This window comes from Chaetodon auriga, chromosome 11 (assembly GCF_051107435.1).
Source record: "Chaetodon auriga isolate fChaAug3 chromosome 11, fChaAug3.hap1, whole genome shotgun sequence".
NCBI classification, from domain to species: Eukaryota; Metazoa; Chordata; class Actinopteri; order Chaetodontiformes; family Chaetodontidae; genus Chaetodon; species Chaetodon auriga.
The window spans coordinates 3,630,230-3,652,158 of NC_135084.1; the positions used below are offsets into that span (position 1 = coordinate 3,630,230).

General features: G+C 39.1%; 1 protein-coding gene across 1 annotated transcript; it reads right to left on the bottom strand.

The window, feature by feature from the left end:
• Positions 1 to 6,909: 6,909 nt before the first annotated feature.
• vax1 (ventral anterior homeobox 1) lies at positions 6,910 to 14,716 on the bottom strand. The gene is made up of 3 exons (XM_076743349.1): positions 13,760 to 14,716; positions 11,681 to 11,868; positions 6,910 to 8,060 (listed from the first exon to the last, which is right to left on the bottom strand). Exons 1-3 carry the CDS (start codon positions 13,971 to 13,973, stop codon positions 7,515 to 7,517), a joined length of 948 nt encoding a protein of 315 aa, XP_076599464.1. The 5' UTR covers positions 13,974 to 14,716; the 3' UTR covers positions 6,910 to 7,514.
• Between the last annotated feature and the right edge of the window lie 7,213 nt (positions 14,717 to 21,929).

Consider the following 21,929-nt stretch of genomic DNA (forward strand, 5'->3'; position numbering starts at 1 on the left):
ACCTAATGACAGTCAGTAGGTGAAGTGACACTACCAGAATCAGCAGGTTTGTAGGTTCCAGTAATGTAAAAGGAACTAGCCTTAATGTTAAACTGCAGCCACCACTGTGCCATCTCTCCTCTCATCTCCTCTCATCACCTCTCCTCTCCCCTCTCCTCCACTTCCACCTTTTCACCACCAGCAGCTTCCTCAGAACTGGATGGCACTTGTACATCTGTTGGTTAATGTGTAGTGCGGTCTATAGAAGAAGAAGAAGAATTTGTCACACACATGCGAACACTGCACACGAGGTGAAATTTGACTTCCGCCTTTAACCCATCCTGGTCGTCCCTCCTCCGCGGCAGACCAGGAGCGGTGGGCAGCCCGACCGGGGGACCCATCTTCGCCGTCACCATTGGTCAGGTGGTGATCTTCTTGCATGTTTTTAGTGGGGGTATATTTTTACGGAGGATACCCCAGGTGAACACGGGGAGAACATACAAACTCCACACGCCACGAGCAGCAGGCACCGAAGGCATGGTGGAGCGAGAATCGAACCCGGGACCTTCTTGCTGTGAGGCGACAGTGTTGCCACCGTGCCACCGTGCCACCCACCCTATGGTGCTAATGCAACTGTCAGAGTGACACTGTTTTAGTGACTTTGTTTTACACTTTGACCTCAGACTGTTTGTGTATGAATTGTAAGGTTTAATAGTGGAGTGAGACGACACAACTTCATTTTGCCTTTCTCATAAATAACAGGCTACACTATCTGGTCACAGTTAATCCACATCGACTGAACCAAATGTAAGCATCATCATTAAAATATACAGTAAATAAGCTGATCGTTTCACGGTAATCTTTTACCATATAAATCTACATAACATTGAAGTCTTCAATATGAATCTATTGTTGCATTAAAAAAATGACTCTGATTGTCAGACTACATGATTTTTTTGTCTTTAGCAACGATTGCAGTGCCATAAACTCTTGCCGTGTCTTGGTCGGGTGATTGGCAAGACTACACACTCGACCATTCACAGCATGTCCTATTTCATGACCACGCATGAGTTCAGATGTCATCAGGGAGGCAAGTGAAGCAACTGTTTATCAAACTTACTGAAGCATTGTGTGTGATGCTGGAAAAGAAAGAAATCTCGGCTGTGGATGTGTTATAATATTAAACGCAAATGCAAGAGGCAGTGTAATCTTTGGCCCATTCGGTCATTATTTATACATCTGTTGGGTAGCATCCCGTTAATTAGGACAGGTACAACGAGTTTCACATATAGTTACTTTATTTCCAGAGTTTTTCATTCTGCAAGGAGCAGGCTTGGCTGTCTTGGAGTGAACAGACTACTTTAATGTTTGATCTGGAATTAGAGATGATATGCTTATTCCTGCAGTTAGGATCGGGAATAATGTTATGACATCACAGCAGCTCCTTGCCTGGCTGCTGAAGTGCTTCCGCTACTTTGTGCAAACATTTGTCTGTTCTGACTCACTCATGGTACTCCGTCAAGGAAACATCAAATAGACAGGAGTAGTGCTGCTACAACTCAATGTACTTTTCCTGTCTTTCATTGTCTCACCTGACAGCAGCAACCTCAGCATCCCTCCTCCTCTTCTTTGCCATGCTTACCTGATGCACTCTGGAGAGAGAGCACCTGATTGGTAAATGCTCAGGCGCATGTTGTGGAAGTTGTCATACTAGGTGTGTTAAGACAAAGAAATTCTGACATGTTAGACTTTTCGTCAGGGTGTCGTGCAGTGTCGTTGGGCATCCCAGACACTGCACGACAGGTCATTCAGCATGTCACACTACATGGGTATAGACGCCTGATTGTTGTTCATGATCGGCCACAACGCTAGTAAATGGTCAGCCACAACAAGATCATCTCAAATTGGTGAATCGTGAAATAAGACGTGCTGTGATTGGTCATTGTCATACATGTAGTCTTGCCAGTCACCTGATCAAAACACAGCAAGAGCTCATGGCACTGTGATCATTAGATCTGACATGACCATTGTTGAAGACAAAAAAGTCATGTAACCTGACCCTGGCATAAGAGGGTAGTGTCGGGCCTTAACTGGGCAAAGTCTGTCACCAGATCTTTACCAGTGTACATTCCACAACTGTAAACTTGAGGTGGGTCAATCTGTCATCACTTTTTTCTTGATTCAGCTCTTGTTCAGTGCTCATTAGATGCAAACTAGCTAGCCTCTTTCTTGCCCCGAATGCTGTTAATGCTCTCCAATGTTTGCATGCTGAAATATTCACTTGAAATAGTGTGCACCTCACAAACTATTTTCTTCATACTACATTTGGGCATGATAAAAAATCTTTCATACTATTTTAGCATATCTGATTGTATGTTAGTATGGACTTTCAGACAGGCCCAAGGAATGGGATTGTGATGTCATTAACAGCAAATCTGTCACCAACTGTCACCTTTTCACCATCACCACCCATCTAGCGAAGTCTCAACTTGTTCAACTCTGTGTAACTTGTTTCAACATGGTCAGTAAACACTGCTGAATAGTGGGCTGGTGGGAAAAAAAAGCAAACCCCACCCCAGAATGCTCCACGATTCCATTTCCTATCATAAAAGCCACATGAATATATCATGCTATTCTGAGCTGCAACCTATTTTCCAATGCAGTAGCAAGGGTGCTGTCATTGCAATTGAATATTGTAGTTTTTCAACACATTATGCACTGCAGTTCTTGCAAGCTATGCTAAGCATTTTGCTGAATACACAAGTAGAACCTTTGCTTTTGAGGGGTTTCCGCTTCCCTCACTCCTTTGATTCCGTAATGGGATTAATTATTCTTTGAGGAAACAGTGACTAAGATGTGCAGGTTTTTCACAGGCAAGGGAATCCTGCAGATTCGTAGCACTATGGAGCTTAAAGTTGCTGGATCAGTGTGCTAGAAGAGGGTCGCTTCTTCAGTAAGACTTGTTAGCACATTAATCCCAGATCTACCGTATGGCACAAAAAGGACAAGGCTAAAAAAACAGATATTGAAAACAAGGCAGGATGTAGCCTTTCTTTCACCTCCTAAGAGCTTTAAAACCGGACCATGTGATGGGAGAAAATGTGTTGGTGGTCTGCAGCTATGACAGCCCTGCACGTCCATACACACACAGACATACACACACTCCCACCAAAACCCCTCACTTACAAAAAACCCGACCTTCTTTCTAATTGGACTTAGGGTGAAGGGAGAGAATGGGTGGGGGTGGCTGTGGGGGTTGGTGAGTGGGCAGGAGGCGTAAATGTGACCCTTTTTTTTCCTCTGGGGAGATTCCCAAGACACAGTGGGGAGGATTGGTTTCTTTGGGTCTGCTCACAAAAGAGCCTCAGTTTTCTCTCTTACTGGACAGTCCCTGCATTTCTACTGTGATTAGTCTGCCAGAAGAGGCAGAACTAAACTCAGACCTGAACACAAAATTGTCTGAATGTTACAAACAAGGTTAAACTTGTGGTTGTATCTTTGCAAATCATTGTGCGCAGTAGTGGGATATGTTCTCTTTCCCCAAAGTTCATATATTGCTCTGAAGTCCATTTAGTCCATTCACAGCAACAGCCAGGGGTGGATGACATGCTTAGATCCTTTGCCTAGGTAACAGTTCCAGTGCCACATTGTACATGTGAAAGGCCTGTAACAACTTTTGCTGTTGTAAACATATGGAAGTATAATCAGCAAAATGAAACTTTAATTAGTTTAATTGAATCAGTACTTTAAGTAGTAACAGTAAAATACCCGTTACTCATTATGCATTTGAGTGGCCTGGCCACAGCAGTGCAAGCTTTAACTACTTAAATACTGTAGGGTAATTTAATCTTTAACGATACATGTTTGTTTTTTTCTTAACATCTTGACTGTCGTGTTTTTACAGATGATCATTTGTTTTATATGTAGAATCTTAATCTGTAAATTATGTGTACTTGTCAGATTGTCAAACTGTAATGGATAAAAAGCACAATATTTGCCTCTAAAATGCCATGGAACTGAAGTAAAGTAGCATAAATTGAATGTGAAGTACTTCAAAATTATGCTTAACTACAGTGCTTCCACCAGTGGCATCAGCAGATACACATCATAATTCACTAAGGTACACTACTACACCAGTGCTTCTGGGCCATATCCTCAAATACTGATGAGAACTAGTGTTGCCATTCATTTATGACTGTCGATTATTAAATTACCACTAGATTCTGGGTTTTTTTTTTTTTTTTTTTTTTTTGCAAGTTGTTTTCACTTCCACTGTCTTTTATGCATGTTTGAAAGAGGACTCGGTCTTTTCATGGTCCAGGGGAGGTGTTGTGTTTTTAATGGTGGAACCAGTAAAGCTCTCCCACTGCACACCTCTGCCACGGCACACCGGGTTCCCCCAGCACCTTTTACACACTTCAGAAGGGATTGTCCTTTCACAGCCACTTACCTCAGTCCAAGGAAGTGTACAGATTAGGTGGGTATAGTATTCCCCCCACCAACCCTCTAAAAAGCTAAACAAACTGAAAAAATATTTTTTAAAAATATTCAAATGCTGTGCATTATCGACATTAGAAAAGGTAGTTTGACAAAAAAAAAAAAAAGATATATCTTAAATCTACTAATCTACTAAAACTACTAACTTTTTCTAGAGCTTTCAACCACAGTCTTCATCATCATGGAGGCTAATATTTAAGACCATGAGATGTGGTTGAAAGCTTTTTTGGTTAAATTGTGTGAATGATATTTCTTGCATGTATTCATTTACACCAATCTATTAAATTATACATTATGATGAAATTGGGCCTTTTCTTGAATGATTTTCCAACCAAAATTTAAAAAAAAAAAAAATAAAAAAAAAAAGAAAATAAACAGAAAGAATTTTGATGGAAAATGTCGTAATGCAGTAACTTACAATCACATTTAGTGTAACGGACAGAGACCTGGTACTGACTACTAAAAATAACACTTTCCTGTACTTCCTTATCTTTAACTGATGTTCAGTTCTAGTGTATTTTTTGGAGGAAATTAACTCTAAATTAAAATATAAATTACATGTTTTTTTTTTATCCCAAAAACATGCAACATCAACAACAGCCCCTACCAATTGTAGGATTTGGGCAACCTGCCTGAGAAGCACAATTTAGGACAAAAAAAAGTTAATGAAGGACTCACTACTACTCATAAAGCTTATTGTTGTGATCTCACAGTAATAACTGAGCACGAGGGTGTCAATATATTGGTCAACTCAATCATCTGTCGTCTGGATAAATACAGCTGAGTGATTTTACTGAGGAAATCAACGTGACACAAAGCACCGGGCCGACAAATACGATATTTTAAAAAAGTGAAATCCCCAGTGGAATTTTAACCTGTCTGTCTCACATATCTGTTATCCACCGGTCACAGACTAGTTGCAATACCATTTTGGCAAATATTGAATCTAGAAGTGATACGAATAGACATTTCATTGATGTTTGGCTACTTGATGAATCATATGTTTAGTTCTGTTTTTTAAGCGAAAATGCCCGTCTAGATCTTTGTGAGTTGAATATCTTTGGAACTTGGACTGTTGGTCAGAAAAAAAGAAGACATTTGAAGATGTCACTCTGGAAACTGGGACAGGCATTTTTCACTATTTTATAGACATTTTATGGGCCGCATCATTAATGAGAAAATAATCAGCAGATTAATTGAAAATGAAAATATTGAATTGTAGTGCTCATATATTTGCCTTTCTCTCATTCCAGTTTGTACTGCGGCTATTATTAGTCTGACTTTTAACCGAAAGTTATGCATATCGTTCCACTTTAGTCAAAGAATAGTAGCAATTACCTCATAAGTCATAATACCAGAGCAGTGGGGGAAAAAAACCCTTTCAGGAGCATACACATCAGGCCATGATGTATGAGGTATAACAGTCATGAAATTTATCACAACTCAATTCATAGCAACATGTATGAAAGGAAAATTAAAAACACGCTTGTCTTTGTCTGTAGCCATATACATAATATATATGCACATTTGTACCACACATTTCACAAATTCCAAGATATTTCACAACAACAGCACCAAAGAGCTTTTGATTGATTCCTCAACCCCACTAATACATTCATTCATTCATTATTTTACAGATATACTAATAATCTATTAATTATAGAAGTGAATAATTTACAATAAAATAACAATTTTAAGGTACAATTCTCATTTCCAGTACTTTTATACTACAATAATTCCATTCAGTTTCCACATGCATCAGTCTGCCTACATCTTTTATGAAGGCTGTGGATTTCGAAAATTTCACACAGGAGGAAAGGTTATTATATTGTCTTAATGATTGAAAAACCTGTTACCTTGTAGTATTCAACAAAGCAAGTGGCTTACTAAGGCAGAAAAGCTTTTCTTCAGGACTCCCCCCCTTTCAGCATCTCATTCCTGCGCTTAGCTCCAACATGGAATAGAAACTGTACACCAAAACTCTGAGAACTCACAGTGGTATTAAAATCACAGACAAAAAAAAATAAAAATAAAAATCAGGTACTGCATCTTGAAGACGAAAATGCCACAAAGTGAAGACTTCTGCTGTAAAATGTTAAAATCCCCACCAAACCATAGAGAAAAACAACACTGAACAATTGAACCATCATTCTGTATGACAACACCGTCTCTGGATTATGTTTTGGTTTGGTCCAAACTTAATACAAACGGATACACAAAGACCTTTTTGTAAGCTAAATTTTTGCGAGGCATCTGCATAAGCAAATTGCATTCACGCGTCAAATGCATGGGGTTTGGTGCTGACACTGGCCTTGCAGTGACCTTCAAAGAGAGACATTTTTTCCAGCCTAGTTCTGTGCTGAGAAATCGGCCTTGCTCGTTCATTCATAATCCTGCATTTGAAGTTTTTTTTTTTTTTTCTTTTTTTTTTTTGGATTTGCTGATTGGGGCTCACAAACTGCTGCTCAGGTGTTTGATATCTCGCTTTCTTTCTCTACATCTACTCACTGTAGTGACATGCATCTACCCAACACAATCAAATAAAACACAATTCAGAAAGGTACCATCACTTTACACTTTCTGTCACCAGTCCTATACTTCCTGCTATACATTATGTACCACTTCTCTTACAGCAATAGAGCTTTTGTTGTATGGCGCAGCCAATATGGCTGCCCTGTGGCCTGGTCACCTGTGTATATTGTTATTTTGGATTAATAGATAGGACATTTGTTTCACAGAAACCTGAAAGATATCAGTAATCTCCTCTGAGTGTGTCTCTCTAAATCTCTGTAACAAAGTCCTGTATGGACTGGATATTTTGTGCAAAATCTTTCAACTGCCACCCTGTCTTTGTTAGATGAGCTTGTGTAGGTCTTTGTTTACTTCCTGGTACAAGGCACCAGATGTGCAACTGGAATACATGAACTGCTACAGAACATGACAGACAGATGAAAGAGAATGAGCAAAACAAAACAAAGACAGCAAAAGCCAAAACGTGTCCAGAGGAAACAGGAATCCGTCTATGTAAAAACAAAGCATCATTCCAGAATTTTCTTGTCCATGGATTCTTTGCCATTGGTCCGCGAGTAAGGCTCAAAAGCAGAGGAGCTCAGGTAGCGGGCGGAAAGTTCCTGCAGGTTGCCAGCAAGCGAGCCAGCCATGGACAGGGGGTTGGAGGAAATGCGGGTGGCGACGCCGCTGAGTAAGGAGGGCATGGGAAAGCTGAAGAGGCTGTGGGCTGCCTGTGAGCTCTGCAGGCCCGCCACTGTTCCTGAGCTGGTGACGGCAGGTAGAGGAGGGCTGCTGCCCGCCGTGCCGGTGCTGCCGCCACTGCTGCTGCTGCTGCTACTGCTGCCGTTGCTGGCCATGGCCATGGAGGGAGGGCGAAGAGCAGAGCCCAGCGTGCCGCTGCCACAGTGGGGCAGGAGGCCCGGTAGGCCCGGAGGTGTCAGCAGCCGACCTTGTTCCAGCAGTCTGAGGACACTGCAGGTTGCAGCTGTTTCTGAAACCACTGAACGCAGCTCAGAGTCCTTCCCCTGATCCTTCTTCTGCTTCGTGCGGCGGTTCTGGAACCAGACCTTCACCTGGAGAGGAACACAAATGACAGAAAGAGCCTTTAGAGACACATGCTAACTGTAATGTGTAATATATAGCTCATGTATCATTATACGTTTACGGTATGGAATAAAAAAATATGAATCTAAATACTCAAAACAACATTAAGAAAAACAGTTCCTATTCCCATTCACTGTTACCTGCTGTAAAAAAGATGATCATAATCTGGGAATCTCAATACTTGGAGATAATTGCACCATGAGGTGTACAGTACAAATGTGTCTTCACAGATTAAGCTGATAGCTTTTACCCAATGATTTTGTTCTCAAATCAAAAGTAGCAAAGTGTCTGTTCACCCCCCGACCAATTGCACATGCACGTTCTGATCACACTAATGTGTAGCAGCCTTATATGCACAGATGCTAAAACACACACATACAAGTTGTCCACCAGGTAATGATTGATCAACTGTGATTAATCCAAAGGTGCAGTGATTTCATCCAGTCATGGAGGAGAAGCAAGAGATTAATTCCATCAAAACGTGCTCAAAGAAAGCTGTTCATATGGAAACATATGTTAACTTTCGTAGCCTGTTACACTGCAAAAGGTTCACACATGAACCACATAAAATTTCTCTTGTTTATTGGTTGTTGCAGATTATGTTGCAAAAATATGGTATGATGTTATTTATTTAACGCCGACAATATTAGTTAAGTCTGACAGAAAATTAATCACCAATATTCTGATAATTGTTTGATTGTGTCACTCAATTATCAGAAAAAAAAACATGTTTGCATGAGTCAGCTTTTCTCTGCTTTGCATCTGAATTGAATATCCTGGCAGACTTTTAGGTTGGGGAAAACAGCCAACATCAAGATGTCATCTTGAGCTCTGGGAACTTCTGATAGTTCAGCATTTTCACACTATTTTCTGACATATGACATATTGATTGATCATCAAAATAATTCCTATTTTTGTTCGGATACAATAGAAACTTCAAGATAACCAACAGAGTTGAATGGCTGAAAACCCTGAACAACACATTCACGTAAAGTTTATTCTGCTGTTCCTGCAAAATTTCATTCTCTTGACCTCCATGTTCAACATGGCCACCATACCTTCTTTTAATTATCACCACTGGACCTCCTGGCCCTGAAAAGGTAGATTCCGCTTCCAGAATACATGGAATAGACAATAGAAATTAAGAAACCCAAATTGTAAGCCTGCCTTGTAAAATTCACAGAAGTCTGCCATAATTACATCTCGGAAAATGACAACATCTGATTGGTTATTCTTGTAGTTTCTGAAAATGTGAAGCAAACATTTCCAAAGCTCTACTAACATTGTTTTAAATAAATATTTCAATAAATAACATCATACCACATTTTTGCAACATAATTAGCAACAACCAATAAGCAATAAAACCAATAAACAATATAAACGTATGGAAAATGACAGCATCTGATTGGTTATTCTTGTAGTTTCTGAGAATGTAATTCAACGATTTCCAAAGCTCCACTTAATTTGAATGAAGAGATTCAGATTTTGTGGGAAACATCTACAGTATGGTATATAGCAAATGTCCAGAGTGTCCAGATAAAGTGAAAAAACCCTCATTCAGGATGGTTAAAAATATATATATATACACTCTTGGTGATACAATTTATTAAACGGTAGCAAGAGCACAAACCTTGTAATTTAACACACTCAATCAATCAGTCATCTGGTTCAACAGATCCATTTAGTTATTTTGTCATATCCATTGTTCGGTTTCACGTAATCTTCTTAATTGAGTTAATGTGAAAACTGAAACAAACAGGGTTTTCTATGAATTGTACCTGTAAGTCTCCTGTATTCACACCTGAGTGCTTTCATATGGAACAAACTGTACACGTACCAATCAGCAGCCAGACACCAGCTCAATCACACTGCTAGTCCAATCACATTTGAATATTTTTCCTTCACTACAGTAGGTGGTTTAACTCTTCACTGGCTATTAACCATTTCATGCCCAGAGAAGAAGCCCTGCTGCTCAATCCAATATTTTCTGTCTTTGACATAAAGACTGCTCAGAAGTAACATTTTGTTCATTTTAGAGGTTACATTTTCAGTGCAAAGAAAACAACAAGGTGAAGCTGGTAGCTCAAACAAAGATGATTCGCTGTGCACACAGCAAATGGCCTTAATGTAACAACCCGTGAGTGCCAGGGAACAAAATGTTAATTTCACCATGTTGCCATTAAAAGGCATTTCATCAGGACAAGAAGCAGACACTGGAAGAAAATCCTGTAGCCTTTGTCCTGCCTCAATAGGGAGCAAAGGTTGTTTTCTATATTACCTTTATGTGAGCAAAGTAACATCTTCATACACTTAATTAACTTGTTTTGAATTCATATGAAAAAAAGAAAAGCAGCTATTGTGTTTATCAAGTGAAAACTAGTAATATGAAAACATTTAAAATGTAAAAAGTTAAAGCAAATAAATGACTTAAATTTACACAGCTGCTAATAAAAGTAACAATGACCTTGTTGAACAAACAGATTGAAGCTGTAAGTTGTGTCATTTTGTGAGAAAATGTTGACCTTGATTGGAGGTCTGCAAGAGCCACATTGAAAGCCACAACACATTAGCACCAAAGACCAAGCGCATGGCGCCGTTAGCCGTTTTGCACATTTTCAAAAATAAATAAACAGATGAATGAAACTCCAGCTGAAAATAGAGCAAAACTTTGACGCGGACAACCACGAGTGCCTTTGAGTCCAAATCACACAGGTCGACTGGGTGATTTGCTTTGGAATCTGGTGTCAAAGACAGAGTGCAAATGCAGTTCACTCACAGCGGACACTGCATGACCCACTGCTGACCCCACATATATGACATGAGAAGGACGTCTGCGCCTTTTCTCATCGCAGCTTTAATTTTAGCAGCTTCAGGCAATAATGTCAAACCCTCCATGAGCTGTATCAACACAACGTCAGACTTATTAAAAAGTCCAGTTGATTACATCTAAAGGGATGCATACAGTTAAAAATATATCTGAGGTAAATCCTTAAAGGTGCAATCCATGATCAAAAGTAAACCAGTGGGTCACTGCAGCGCTCATATTCAAAATACTGAAATAGAAGCTGCGAGCACTTCTTAATTAACCGACAGGTCTGTGAATACAAACACTCAACAACAGCTACAGGTTTTTAATGACTAATGACCAAACAGGCCTATGTTTTTAATAATGATCAGCTGAAAAACACAAAAATCTTATCTCTAGTATACTTCTTTAAATTATATGGGTAAAAAAAATGGTTGCACCTTTAAAATAAATAAACTGCTTTGTCTGAAACAGCCTTAATGATTTATTTGTGTCAGGGCTTAGAGATGAAATGCATTTGATTACATGGGTAAATTCACCTTCTTCTGTGAAAAAGCAAGACGTTCTAACAGATCATAACATGATTATCTTAAGTCAAAATATATGGTATTATTTGCTGTAAAAACATAAATACATAAAGGAAATGGCTTTAAATTCACATTGCACATTATTAAAAATAAAAAAAGAAAAACATCTATCATGTCTTTTTGTATGATGATGATTTTTCAGTTTGTACAGAATAAATTCCTAATTTTTAAATGTAGTAGTAAAATCCATACAGACCTGAGTTTCAGACAGATTGAGCTGGCGGGCCAGTTCTGTCCGTTCTCTCCCAACCACATACTGGCACCTCTGAAACTCCATCTCCAACCGATAGAGCTGCTCTGCAGTGAAGGAGGTGCGGGTTCGCTTGGGCCGGTCCAAATCCAAACCCTTTGGCAGGATTATCTCTCGGATAGAGCCTTTAGCATCTGCAACAGTGAGCACTTTAAATTAACGACGCTGAGGCGAAGAGCAGAAGTGAGTAACAATTACAGCAGATAAATGCAATATATTCCAAGGTGGAGGCTGGATTTACTTTGCTAATTATGTGAATTATTCACATAATTCACATTGAATTATTATTAGTGTTATTATGATGATTCTTATTAATTATTATTATTGGTGGCCCAGTAGTGGAGGTGCTACAAACTCATTGTGAGTCATATTCTGAGTCTGTTTACTAAATGTAACTTTATTTTATGTATTTATTAATGTGTTTATTTATTTATTTATTTTGCATTTTAAAGTGTATGTGGACTAAATGCAGCATGCTGTACTTAGAGACAAATGTTGTTTAAAATTATGTATTACATCTATGAGTTTACAAACCCTGTTTTAATATATAAAATTGAAATATATCAACCCAGATTAAATCCCATGAACAAAAACAAATATTGTTATTTGTTACGACCTCAATCAAGAAGTCTTTGAAAATATATATTTATATGTATACAATGTATTTATGAATGTGTTTACCAAATAAATGAAGATTACATAAAAACATATTTAATAAATATTGACAAAAATATTTTGTGGTTCCATTTCAGTTCATTCATGTAATTTATACCTATGCCAGCACAAAAGAGAAGTGACAACAATGGGTGTTGCTGTCAAAATGATATTCAAATGCAGCCAATGTCTGCTGACATTTTTTACAGCTAGTATTACACTGACTATAATTTCAAATCATGTTAAATAAAAGTAGCTGCAATGCTGTAAGAAATTCTTTCCCCATTATTTTAATTCTTAACAAACACACTAATAATGAATTATTTCAATGGCAAACTTTTACCTCCATTTTAGGTTGTGATGATGCTCTGTTTCATTAAATCTTGCGTAACTAATCCTCTGTTTTTGGTGAAGTTATATTTATAGTTTGTTTTCATACACAGTGTTGGGCCAACACTGCATGAAGGAAATTACGTAAATTACTCCCTGGGCAACTGACAGTCAGACACACAATTCCACATTTGATTTGTTGACATAAAATATCTGAAAAACCAAACTCCTATCTTTTCTTTTTTCTGTGTTCTGTGTAATATTTATCATTTGAATATTTATTATCTATAAAGTTTATTGCAGTACATAAAGTATAAACCCTGTAGGCGTTTCCTCTTTAAATGCATGACCTTGCACACATTTAAATTGACTCAGGGACTTTAAACAATATTTTAATCATTTAAAATTGGCACATTTAACATGAACATTCTGTAAGTATGAAATGTGAAGAAAGATTTAGCTCCTCATAGTGTTCACAAAAAAATTACCAAAATGTAAAAAAAAAAAAAAAAAAAAAATCTCAAATCTCTGTGGTCATTCAGCATGGCCTAAAAATAAAGATATATTTATTTGATAACAATTAGCTGTTTTTCATGACAAATCATTTAGTTCTCTTACAATATTATGTTCCTGTAACTGTACACTAATTGTACTGAAACTGGAAAAAAAAATCCCATGGGTCTTCCTCTTTATTTTGAATAGGCTTCATAAATGAAAATGAAGCAAACCATCATCATAATTGATTTTTTGTTTAAGGGTACGTTTTGCTATTAAGTTGAAAGTTAAGTGTGAGACTCCTAATTTAAAGATAAAATAGATTAATGGTCAGCTTACTCTTTTTGTATCAACAACCACTGATGTTACAAAGGCTTCATTTGTCAACTTTGTTCTTGAGGATACTCTCATATTCCTGATTCCAAAATGCTTGTAATCTCACTCCATTTTAGACGGTTTCCTAAAATTAATCTGGACAATCTCTTGAGTATGACGCTGCAAGTTCTCCAAAAAAAAACAAAACAAAAGAAAGACCACAAGCCTTACCTCGGACTAGTATTCTCCGACAGTAGTCCGGGTCCCCCGTGCTCCCCATGTTCTTCTCGCAGCTGTCCACGGTTCCAGAGGGGGAAAAGGAGCCCTGCTGCTCCTTGAGGAAGCTTTTGGACAAGCTGCCCTGGGAGTCCGTGTCATCTTTTCCCTTCTTTGGTCCATTCTTCAGCCCCATCCCTTCCGGCTCTTGGTTGTACCTGACCTCCATGCTCAGTTTATCCTCTTGGACCTGCAGCTTGTCCGCCTCTTTTTTTTCCTTTGTCAGGTGAAAAAAAAAGGAGATTACGGAGAACGCGGCGCACAGATCGTCTGGACAGTGTGGGTTTTAGTTTCAAAACAGCACCTTTCAGCAGGGCAGAGTCAGCTATCTAATGTTTGGTGAAATACTTCCGTCGCCCGACCAAGGAGCCCTATTATCACTGACCAAACTCCCTTGCCCAATGATCATGGACTTCTCAGTGAAACTCAACAGTAATTCAATGCGCCCCTTTCCTCGTTACATAGACATCAGGCTGATAGACGATCTCCAAATAATCAGAGCCATGGATGCGCACTCGCTGTATCAATTGATTACGGTAATTTTGCTGCCTCCACATTTGCGTAACCTCATGAATACACTAAATTGTTTGGGGAAATAGATCAGGTCTTGATAGAGGGGTTTGCTCGTCCCGTCCCCCTCAGTTTGCCTGCTCTCAGCCCAGAGAATCAAGACAAATGATTGGTCTTGTCTCGCAACCAAGCCTCCCTGAACCCCAGATGAACGCACACAATCACAGGGGTACGACTCTTCCAGACCTGAAAAAAGTTCCTGGGTGCTTCATTCTTCTGTCCGCAGAAAACAGCCAGACTTTTTTCCCCCGACTTTTCACAGCGCGCCTGATTGTCGCAGCATGTCAACGAACTTTGATCCCCTTTTCCCTTTGGCTCTCTCACCAATCAACGGTATTCTGCAATGTGCGGATCTCACCACTACGCTATTGTAGGCAAGACAAACTGGGAGAGAGCCACAGAGAGGGAGAGAGAGAGAGACAGGTGAACGGGATAATGAACAAATCCACGTCGATCAGAATTTATGAAGACAATGACCCAGCCAGTTTGAGCACTAGATCAACTCCATGCTCTGCTTTAACGGGAATTGTGTGTAAGTTTCCTGCTGTCCTGTGATCATTCAGAGAGCTACGCAGAGCAATCCAGCGAGGTCCTGGTTGCTAATGCCACATTCTCCAGTATTCAAATGATTGCACACCAGAAGCCACCTTCAGCTCTCATAATCTTAACCTGCGCATTTGAAAAAGACAAAAAGGGGGAACAAAACTTGTCCTTAGTGCTTAGGCTACCTACACTGTCTCTCTCACTCATGCATGCCTCTGGAATGGCCCCTACCTCTCTCCACCACTCGCCTTCCAGCCTACTACCCACCCACCCAACCAACTCTTAGCTATTTTCATTGTCAGTGCAACAATATCTCTGAACACAGCAGTGGCCAGTAATCCAATAAGACCATTGATTAGGCCACAATGATTCAATTCAAACCTGTGGCCTAGTGCAAGGAGCATTCTCTTGCCCTTCTTGTCACCTTAGCTGGCCAGAAGCCCTCTTCAAGCTGCCCCCCTCCCTGAGTGCCATTCATGCCTTTATGGGAAACAGAGAGGAAAAGGAGTGAAAGATGGCAATTATCTAATTGGACTATTAACAAACAATTCTGCGAGTGTGGCTGCCCGGCAGCAGTCTCGGGGTGGGTTTAAGGGCTGCATGTTGGACTAACTTTATTCACTGAGTGTTTGGGGGGCTGCTGCTTAGAGTGGGGCAGGATCCATTGTTTGAGAAAGGTAAAAAGGAGGCTAAAAAGGGAGCGACTAAAGGGGACCTGGGCTTCTTAAGCTGTGCTGCAGAGCCCCAGCCTGGGAAATAGATTGAGGACGCAGCATCTTGGCCTCTCAGCTGCACACAATGGCAGAGGAGGAGAAAAGACTGATGTGTTCAGTTCCTAGATCCCCCAAAATATCACACACTCATGACCACAATGTGCAAAGAATACTGCATGTATACTGTATAGCAGAATGTAATCTGTTTTACAGCACATGGATTTTCCCACGGTGAATGACCAAAACTGTGTTTCAAGCGATTAGAATCAAACTATTTATGGAATTTCAATTGCTATATCAGTTGAATTAAAAAGGACATTCCTCATTATATCAGTCTTGTCTATGATGCATACCAGCACAAGCATTGTAGTGACAAATCCTGCAGAAAATGTGAATTGTATATTAAACACCCGAAACAACCACCAAATTTTCTATTCCAGGCACCCACTATAAGCTGAGATCCATACATTCATAACAAAAATGTTCTTTACACTAGCAGAAAGTTACCTTTTAGGCTCATATCTTAGCCGGAACCTTTTTGGTGCTGTAAAGACCAATCAATTTTAATACTGCTTTAAATTAGGCATATGAAAAGGGAAAAATCCCAACATAAATTTGTTGGCTAACACCATGAGCAGCCATTATCCTTACAGTCTTGAGGAAGGTGTGCTGCTAAATTTTTGTCAGTCATGACACTAGACAGACTGAATATGAAACCTACAGCCTTTAGCTGGTGTCAGTCTGCTACCTGTTTCTTAAAATAGCTGTCTTTGGAGAATCTGCAGAGACTGACTTCAGAAAGTATAAATGCATGGGTAGCATGTGGAACACAGGCGGACAGTCAGCTACAGCAGGCCAGGAGGATGTAAGTCTACCAGTTTATTAATTTGTCTAAAAAGATCCAGCTGATGCAATAGTAACAGTACTAAGGTATTTTGCTGTGGTGAGTTTCACTGTTTGCTGCTGTAAAATGTGGCTAGTTTAGCTTAGTATGCTTTTGACTGACCCTTTTTACATTTGAAAAAGTAGGCTTTTTGTGTGTTCCAACTAAGTACACATAGGAATTAGTGATCGTGTTATACTATACTTCCTTATTTACAACTTCACGATTGGCGAAAGCAAGACAGTGTGATTATGTGGGGGATTTAGGTCTAAGAACACAGTGGTCCCAGTGACTATAGTGAAGGATGTTCCCCACTGTTAATTCTGAGTCAACCATTGGCTTAATTTATTGAAAGGATGGATTTCTAATATTATAGACACGTGAGGTGACCTTTACTAGGATTTACAATGATGCCATTCAATAGTTTGACAACAAAAGTTAGTAATTAGTACAAACAGTTTAAACATCTTAGGGGCTCTAAAGACCCTGATGTAATCCAAAACATACAGGGAGGGCACTCATGTAGTTCAAGGTGCACATGGATGTCTACACAGATCAGCACGGACATGAGCATATAACGACATTAACAACGTGTGGACAGTCACAGTTATGCATACAGAGAGAATGATTCTTTGTGAATTTCTTATGTGGTTACCCAAGACTATGCATTTAATTCAATCTCAAAATGAGTTACATGTGTAGATTGTTAAAATCTTTGGAAGTTTCAGTTCCTTTTTTATTTTATACAAATGTTTTTTTCCAGTTCTTGTGAAATAAATTTGTGTCATCTGCAAATAAAGCAACGTTACTATTTTGGAAAGCTTACAAATATCAGTTGCACAAAATAAACACAAATGGGCCAAACACAGAGCCACACACAGAGTTAACTTTCAGTGATTTGGAAGTTTTTAACTTATTATTTGAATACACCAGTAGCTATTCTTAAGTTACCAACTGTACTTAATCATGTTTCGTCCTTCTAATGCCATATATCTGTAGATATAGAACCAGTGACAGACCAGATGTAGAATTTCTAATCAAACTGTCTTGGCTTTTCTCCTGTTGGAGGTTGAACTCGAAAGGATTGCAGCTTTGGATTTTTATATGGAGGGTTTTCAGCAGTACGGATGTTTTCCAACATAATATATATATATATATATATATATATATATATATATATATATATATATATATATATATATATATAATTTTACACACACACACACACACACACACACACACACAGAGAGACTGCAGAAAACCCTCCATAATGTAATACACTTTCATATACAGTATTCCTCAGTGTGTATTTAAACTAGACAACACACACACACACACACACACACACACACACACACACACACACACACACACAGAATTCTGCAGTGGTCAAATCACCACTATTACAGTCATCATTTTAACACAAACCAGGCTTGAGTGACATTCTTCAAAATACTGAACAATGTGCTGTGCTGTAATGTGACCCTGCTCTGCCCAGTTTTCAGTATTTCAGTTCCAGAAATTGGAGTTGTTTTCTTAATACTTTTAATGTCTGGTTAGAACTAAATGTGTCCCAGGAAATCAAATCAAACCCTACCTAGTCAAATAGAACAAGGGGTGAAATTCAAAGTTAATTTAAGGGAGGAAATGGTCACTTTTGTTGCAGGACCTGCTGAGATGCCAGCATGTTTATGTTTTATGTCTTCTCTTCTTGCTGTGACATATATAAAAAGTCAGTTAACACAGTCAAAGCAAACTAGCAAATGACTGTGTGCCTAATGCACTATTACTGCCTTCTGCAGTTGCAATAAGTTGGTTCTTTGTGGTCCTGTTATTAGGACCCAGGGCTACTTGGCACTTTGTGGCAAAGCCTTTTAGGTTCCCCAATACAAGGTAGGTTGCTGTGGAGAGCGCAGGCCTTGGCAAGCCTTGATGTCGGAACGACAACATGGTAACTCAAGATGAATGGTTACATTCAAAGCCCTGCTGTACGTTTATAAATGTGGTGATTATGTTCCACAGTAAGAGAGCAAGCTGTTCTTGAACCCTCTAAATAAAGAGTTTGTTTCCATCTATGGCGGAGGGCTACACTGGCAGCTGAGCTTAAAAATGATTGGGCACTGATGGTTTTCTCTGCAAGCCCTGAATTTTTATCCTGCTTTTTTCCCTTTGGTACCTCATACTCTAAATATTGAGTGCTTGTGGTTGATGATGATGTTACTGATGGTGAAAACAAACTTCCCTACCAATTAACCTTTATCGGAGCTGCTACAGTTTACACATTAGGTTTTAACTCTGAGTTAATAGGCCACTGTCACTGAAGGAGTTGTTTGTGTGTTTGTGCATCCCACCATTCCTCCAGTCCGCATTCATCCTATCCCCTCCAACTTTGCTCCAAAAAAGGTTCAGGGAGGTGGCCTTTGTTTTTGGTGGTTGTTGGTGGTGTTTTTGTGTCATTTCATGTCATTTTTAATGTTAAAGAAATACTCTGCAGTTTTGCTATCTACTTTTGAATCCTTTATTTTGAAATCCTGAACTCCTGTCACCTGGAACTACTTTTTCCACCATACCACACAAAGCCTATGGATGGAATTGCGTACTAACACACCAGTCATATGGAGAATGATGTCAAATTGAGTATGCATTGCGTTTCAAGTGCATAGTGGATTTTGTGTCGGCAAGAAATTGATGGATGTATACTAGATTAGCAAGAATTTTTGAGCATGCGGCATGAGCTCACAGGATATACTCCACTGCAGCCAACACAGCAAAGGATACACAGCTCGACGAGAAGTCACAAATGCAGGTCAGTTTCATACAACCACGATGGATTCCTGCAATGCTGTCATGTTCGCTTGGAAGACGTTTAATGCTCATGGTTATCACAAATTTTTGAGTGCATGTTGCAGCTATGAAAGATTCCAGCTCAAGCCCTTCAAAGACCCCTCTCCCACACTAAGGTCTCTTTTTAACAGAGACTCTCAGCAATCCAGGCAGTTCTTTGAGAACATCAGGCAATATAACAGATTGGTGTCTATGGCTTCTAATAATGTCTCTGGTAACATTGAATTTTGTATGGAGAGTCTGAAAAATAATTAATTTTACCTAAATATACAAATATACAATATTATTACTGCACTGCAATAAAGGAGGCTAGCAAAGCTGTTAATTTGACATCAGACACTGTAGTATTGGCAAGCAAATATGTAGGGTAAGATAAGTTTTTATTTGATAACTACTAATTTGTAACAGTTTGCTAATGTAGGTTAATTATCATTAAGTGTTTGTTATCACATCATAGTTTAATCTGCCCAATAACAGGGTACTGCTGTATTACCAAATGTTGTAGTAGATGGTTTCACCACTCCATGTCACTATTATTATTTTGTACTCGCTGTAGATTGAGGTTATATTGTTATCACCTAATTATAATGCTTTGTCCTATACAGACTCTTTTTGTTATTGTATGATGATTAAAGTGAGCTATTTTTAGCTGTTAGCTTCTTTGCTATTGTATAGCAAAGTGGGAGAAGCAACACAGTAATAAACAACATCAAGAATAGTGCTTTTTACTGATTGACCATGGGAGGTGAAAATGTCATCTTCTGCAACAATATTTTGTTCAGTTTGGATTTTATGCCAGATTAGCTAACACAAACCTTATGTCTCCATGGTGCAATGAAACAAGCTGTAGTATCAAATTAGCTAGTTTCATCATATGGTTTAGTGTTGACTTTGCATCTTAGCTTAACAGGTAGCTTATGTATAGCTCATGCAATGAGCCACTGGAACCCTAAACAGAGTAATAAGGATGCTGGTTCTCAAATCAATATCTAGAATTTTGATGAGGTTACAAAAATAGAAGCTCAGATTTTTTTGTTTCGGACGCAAGCTGAGTATGAGCTAAGTCTGCAGGGGTGTTGTTGCTCCAGTCACATCTATCGTCCGCATTCAGGTAGATCTTGATGAATCCTTACTAAGGTGGGTACAATGTAGGACCTTAGATTGTATAAGCCAGAGGCATGCACAGGATGTTGATGAATATGTCCTATTTTGACCCCAATTCCACTTCCCAATGTAATTTTGTTCTAAAAAATGACAGCATTTGTGAAATTTTACCCTTTTGGTTGGGCAGAATATCCAGATTCACAGGATGTTGATGAATATATCCTCTTAACAGCTACATCCCAGAACTCATTTGTAAATGCTGACCCCAATTCAGCTTCCCAAGGTAATTTTGTTCTAAAAGGAATATTTGCGCCCAATGTCATAAGATGACATGAAATTATGTCCTTTTGGTTGGGCAGAATCTTCAGATATTTGTCCCAAGGTAGTTTGGGGGCAGATGTGGAAAAGATGGGAATTGGCTTGAACAAAGTGTCTTACTTGAAAATAGTGAATAGACTTTATTTCCTTTCTATCCGATAAAAGGAAAGCACAGTCTATCACAGAGGAAGGAACATATGATTGTTAAATAGTTGGGCCAGTGTGAATGAGGTTTTAAATTTGAAGTGCTGCCAGACCTGAGACCAGATTTTAAGAGCAGAAAGTACTATTGGGTTGGACATATGCCGAGATGTTGATAGAGACAGCGACAGGCACATTAAAGCTAGTAAGTGCCAAGTAAAGTTGATTGGAAGGATTTGGCCTCCAGTAGACATCAGTTCCATCCAGACTGTCAGTTTCTGTACTAATACAAAAAGGCAGGTTAGGCTAGCCCACCTAGATTGATTCCTCTGGAGCACTACTCTGCCAATCCAAGGGACCCTGCTGCTCTATTTAAAGGCTGCAATGGCTTGATTTATAGAGCAAAATAGGATTTTGGTGTGAAGAGAATAAGACTTTGAAAGAAGTATGGGGATTAGGCAAGGTGTTCATATCACTGTATTTTACCAACCAGTGACAGAGGTAAATTATTCAACCTTCGGGAGGAGATGGCATTAAGAGGTCAAATTTGCTTTAAGAAGAGAGTCCAGAGAGTGGATTACATCAGCTCTGAGATATGTGAATGCAGATTTAGCCAGATTGAAAAGTATGTTAGATAGTTGGATCTAATTTGTAGCCCCAAATAGAGTCAAAGTTTTCCCAAAAAGAGAGGATCCCCAGCATGCTTATCACTGGATCAGTCACATAAATGAAAATATCGTCCACATATAGGGACATCCTATATTGTGTTCCTTCACGTTTATAACATGGAGAACAAGGGGAGATCTTAAGTACAATTAACAGAAGCATGATAGCCAGTGTGAAAAGAGCAGGAGATAGGGGACAACCCTCTGGCAGCATTGACTGTGTGTTATTGGTACAGATGGATGTTTCAGGGGAACAGTACAGAAGATGAATCCGTGCACAGAACTTATTACTAAAAACTAAATTTTTGTTGTACTGTGAATAAATATCTCCATTGGACTCAGTT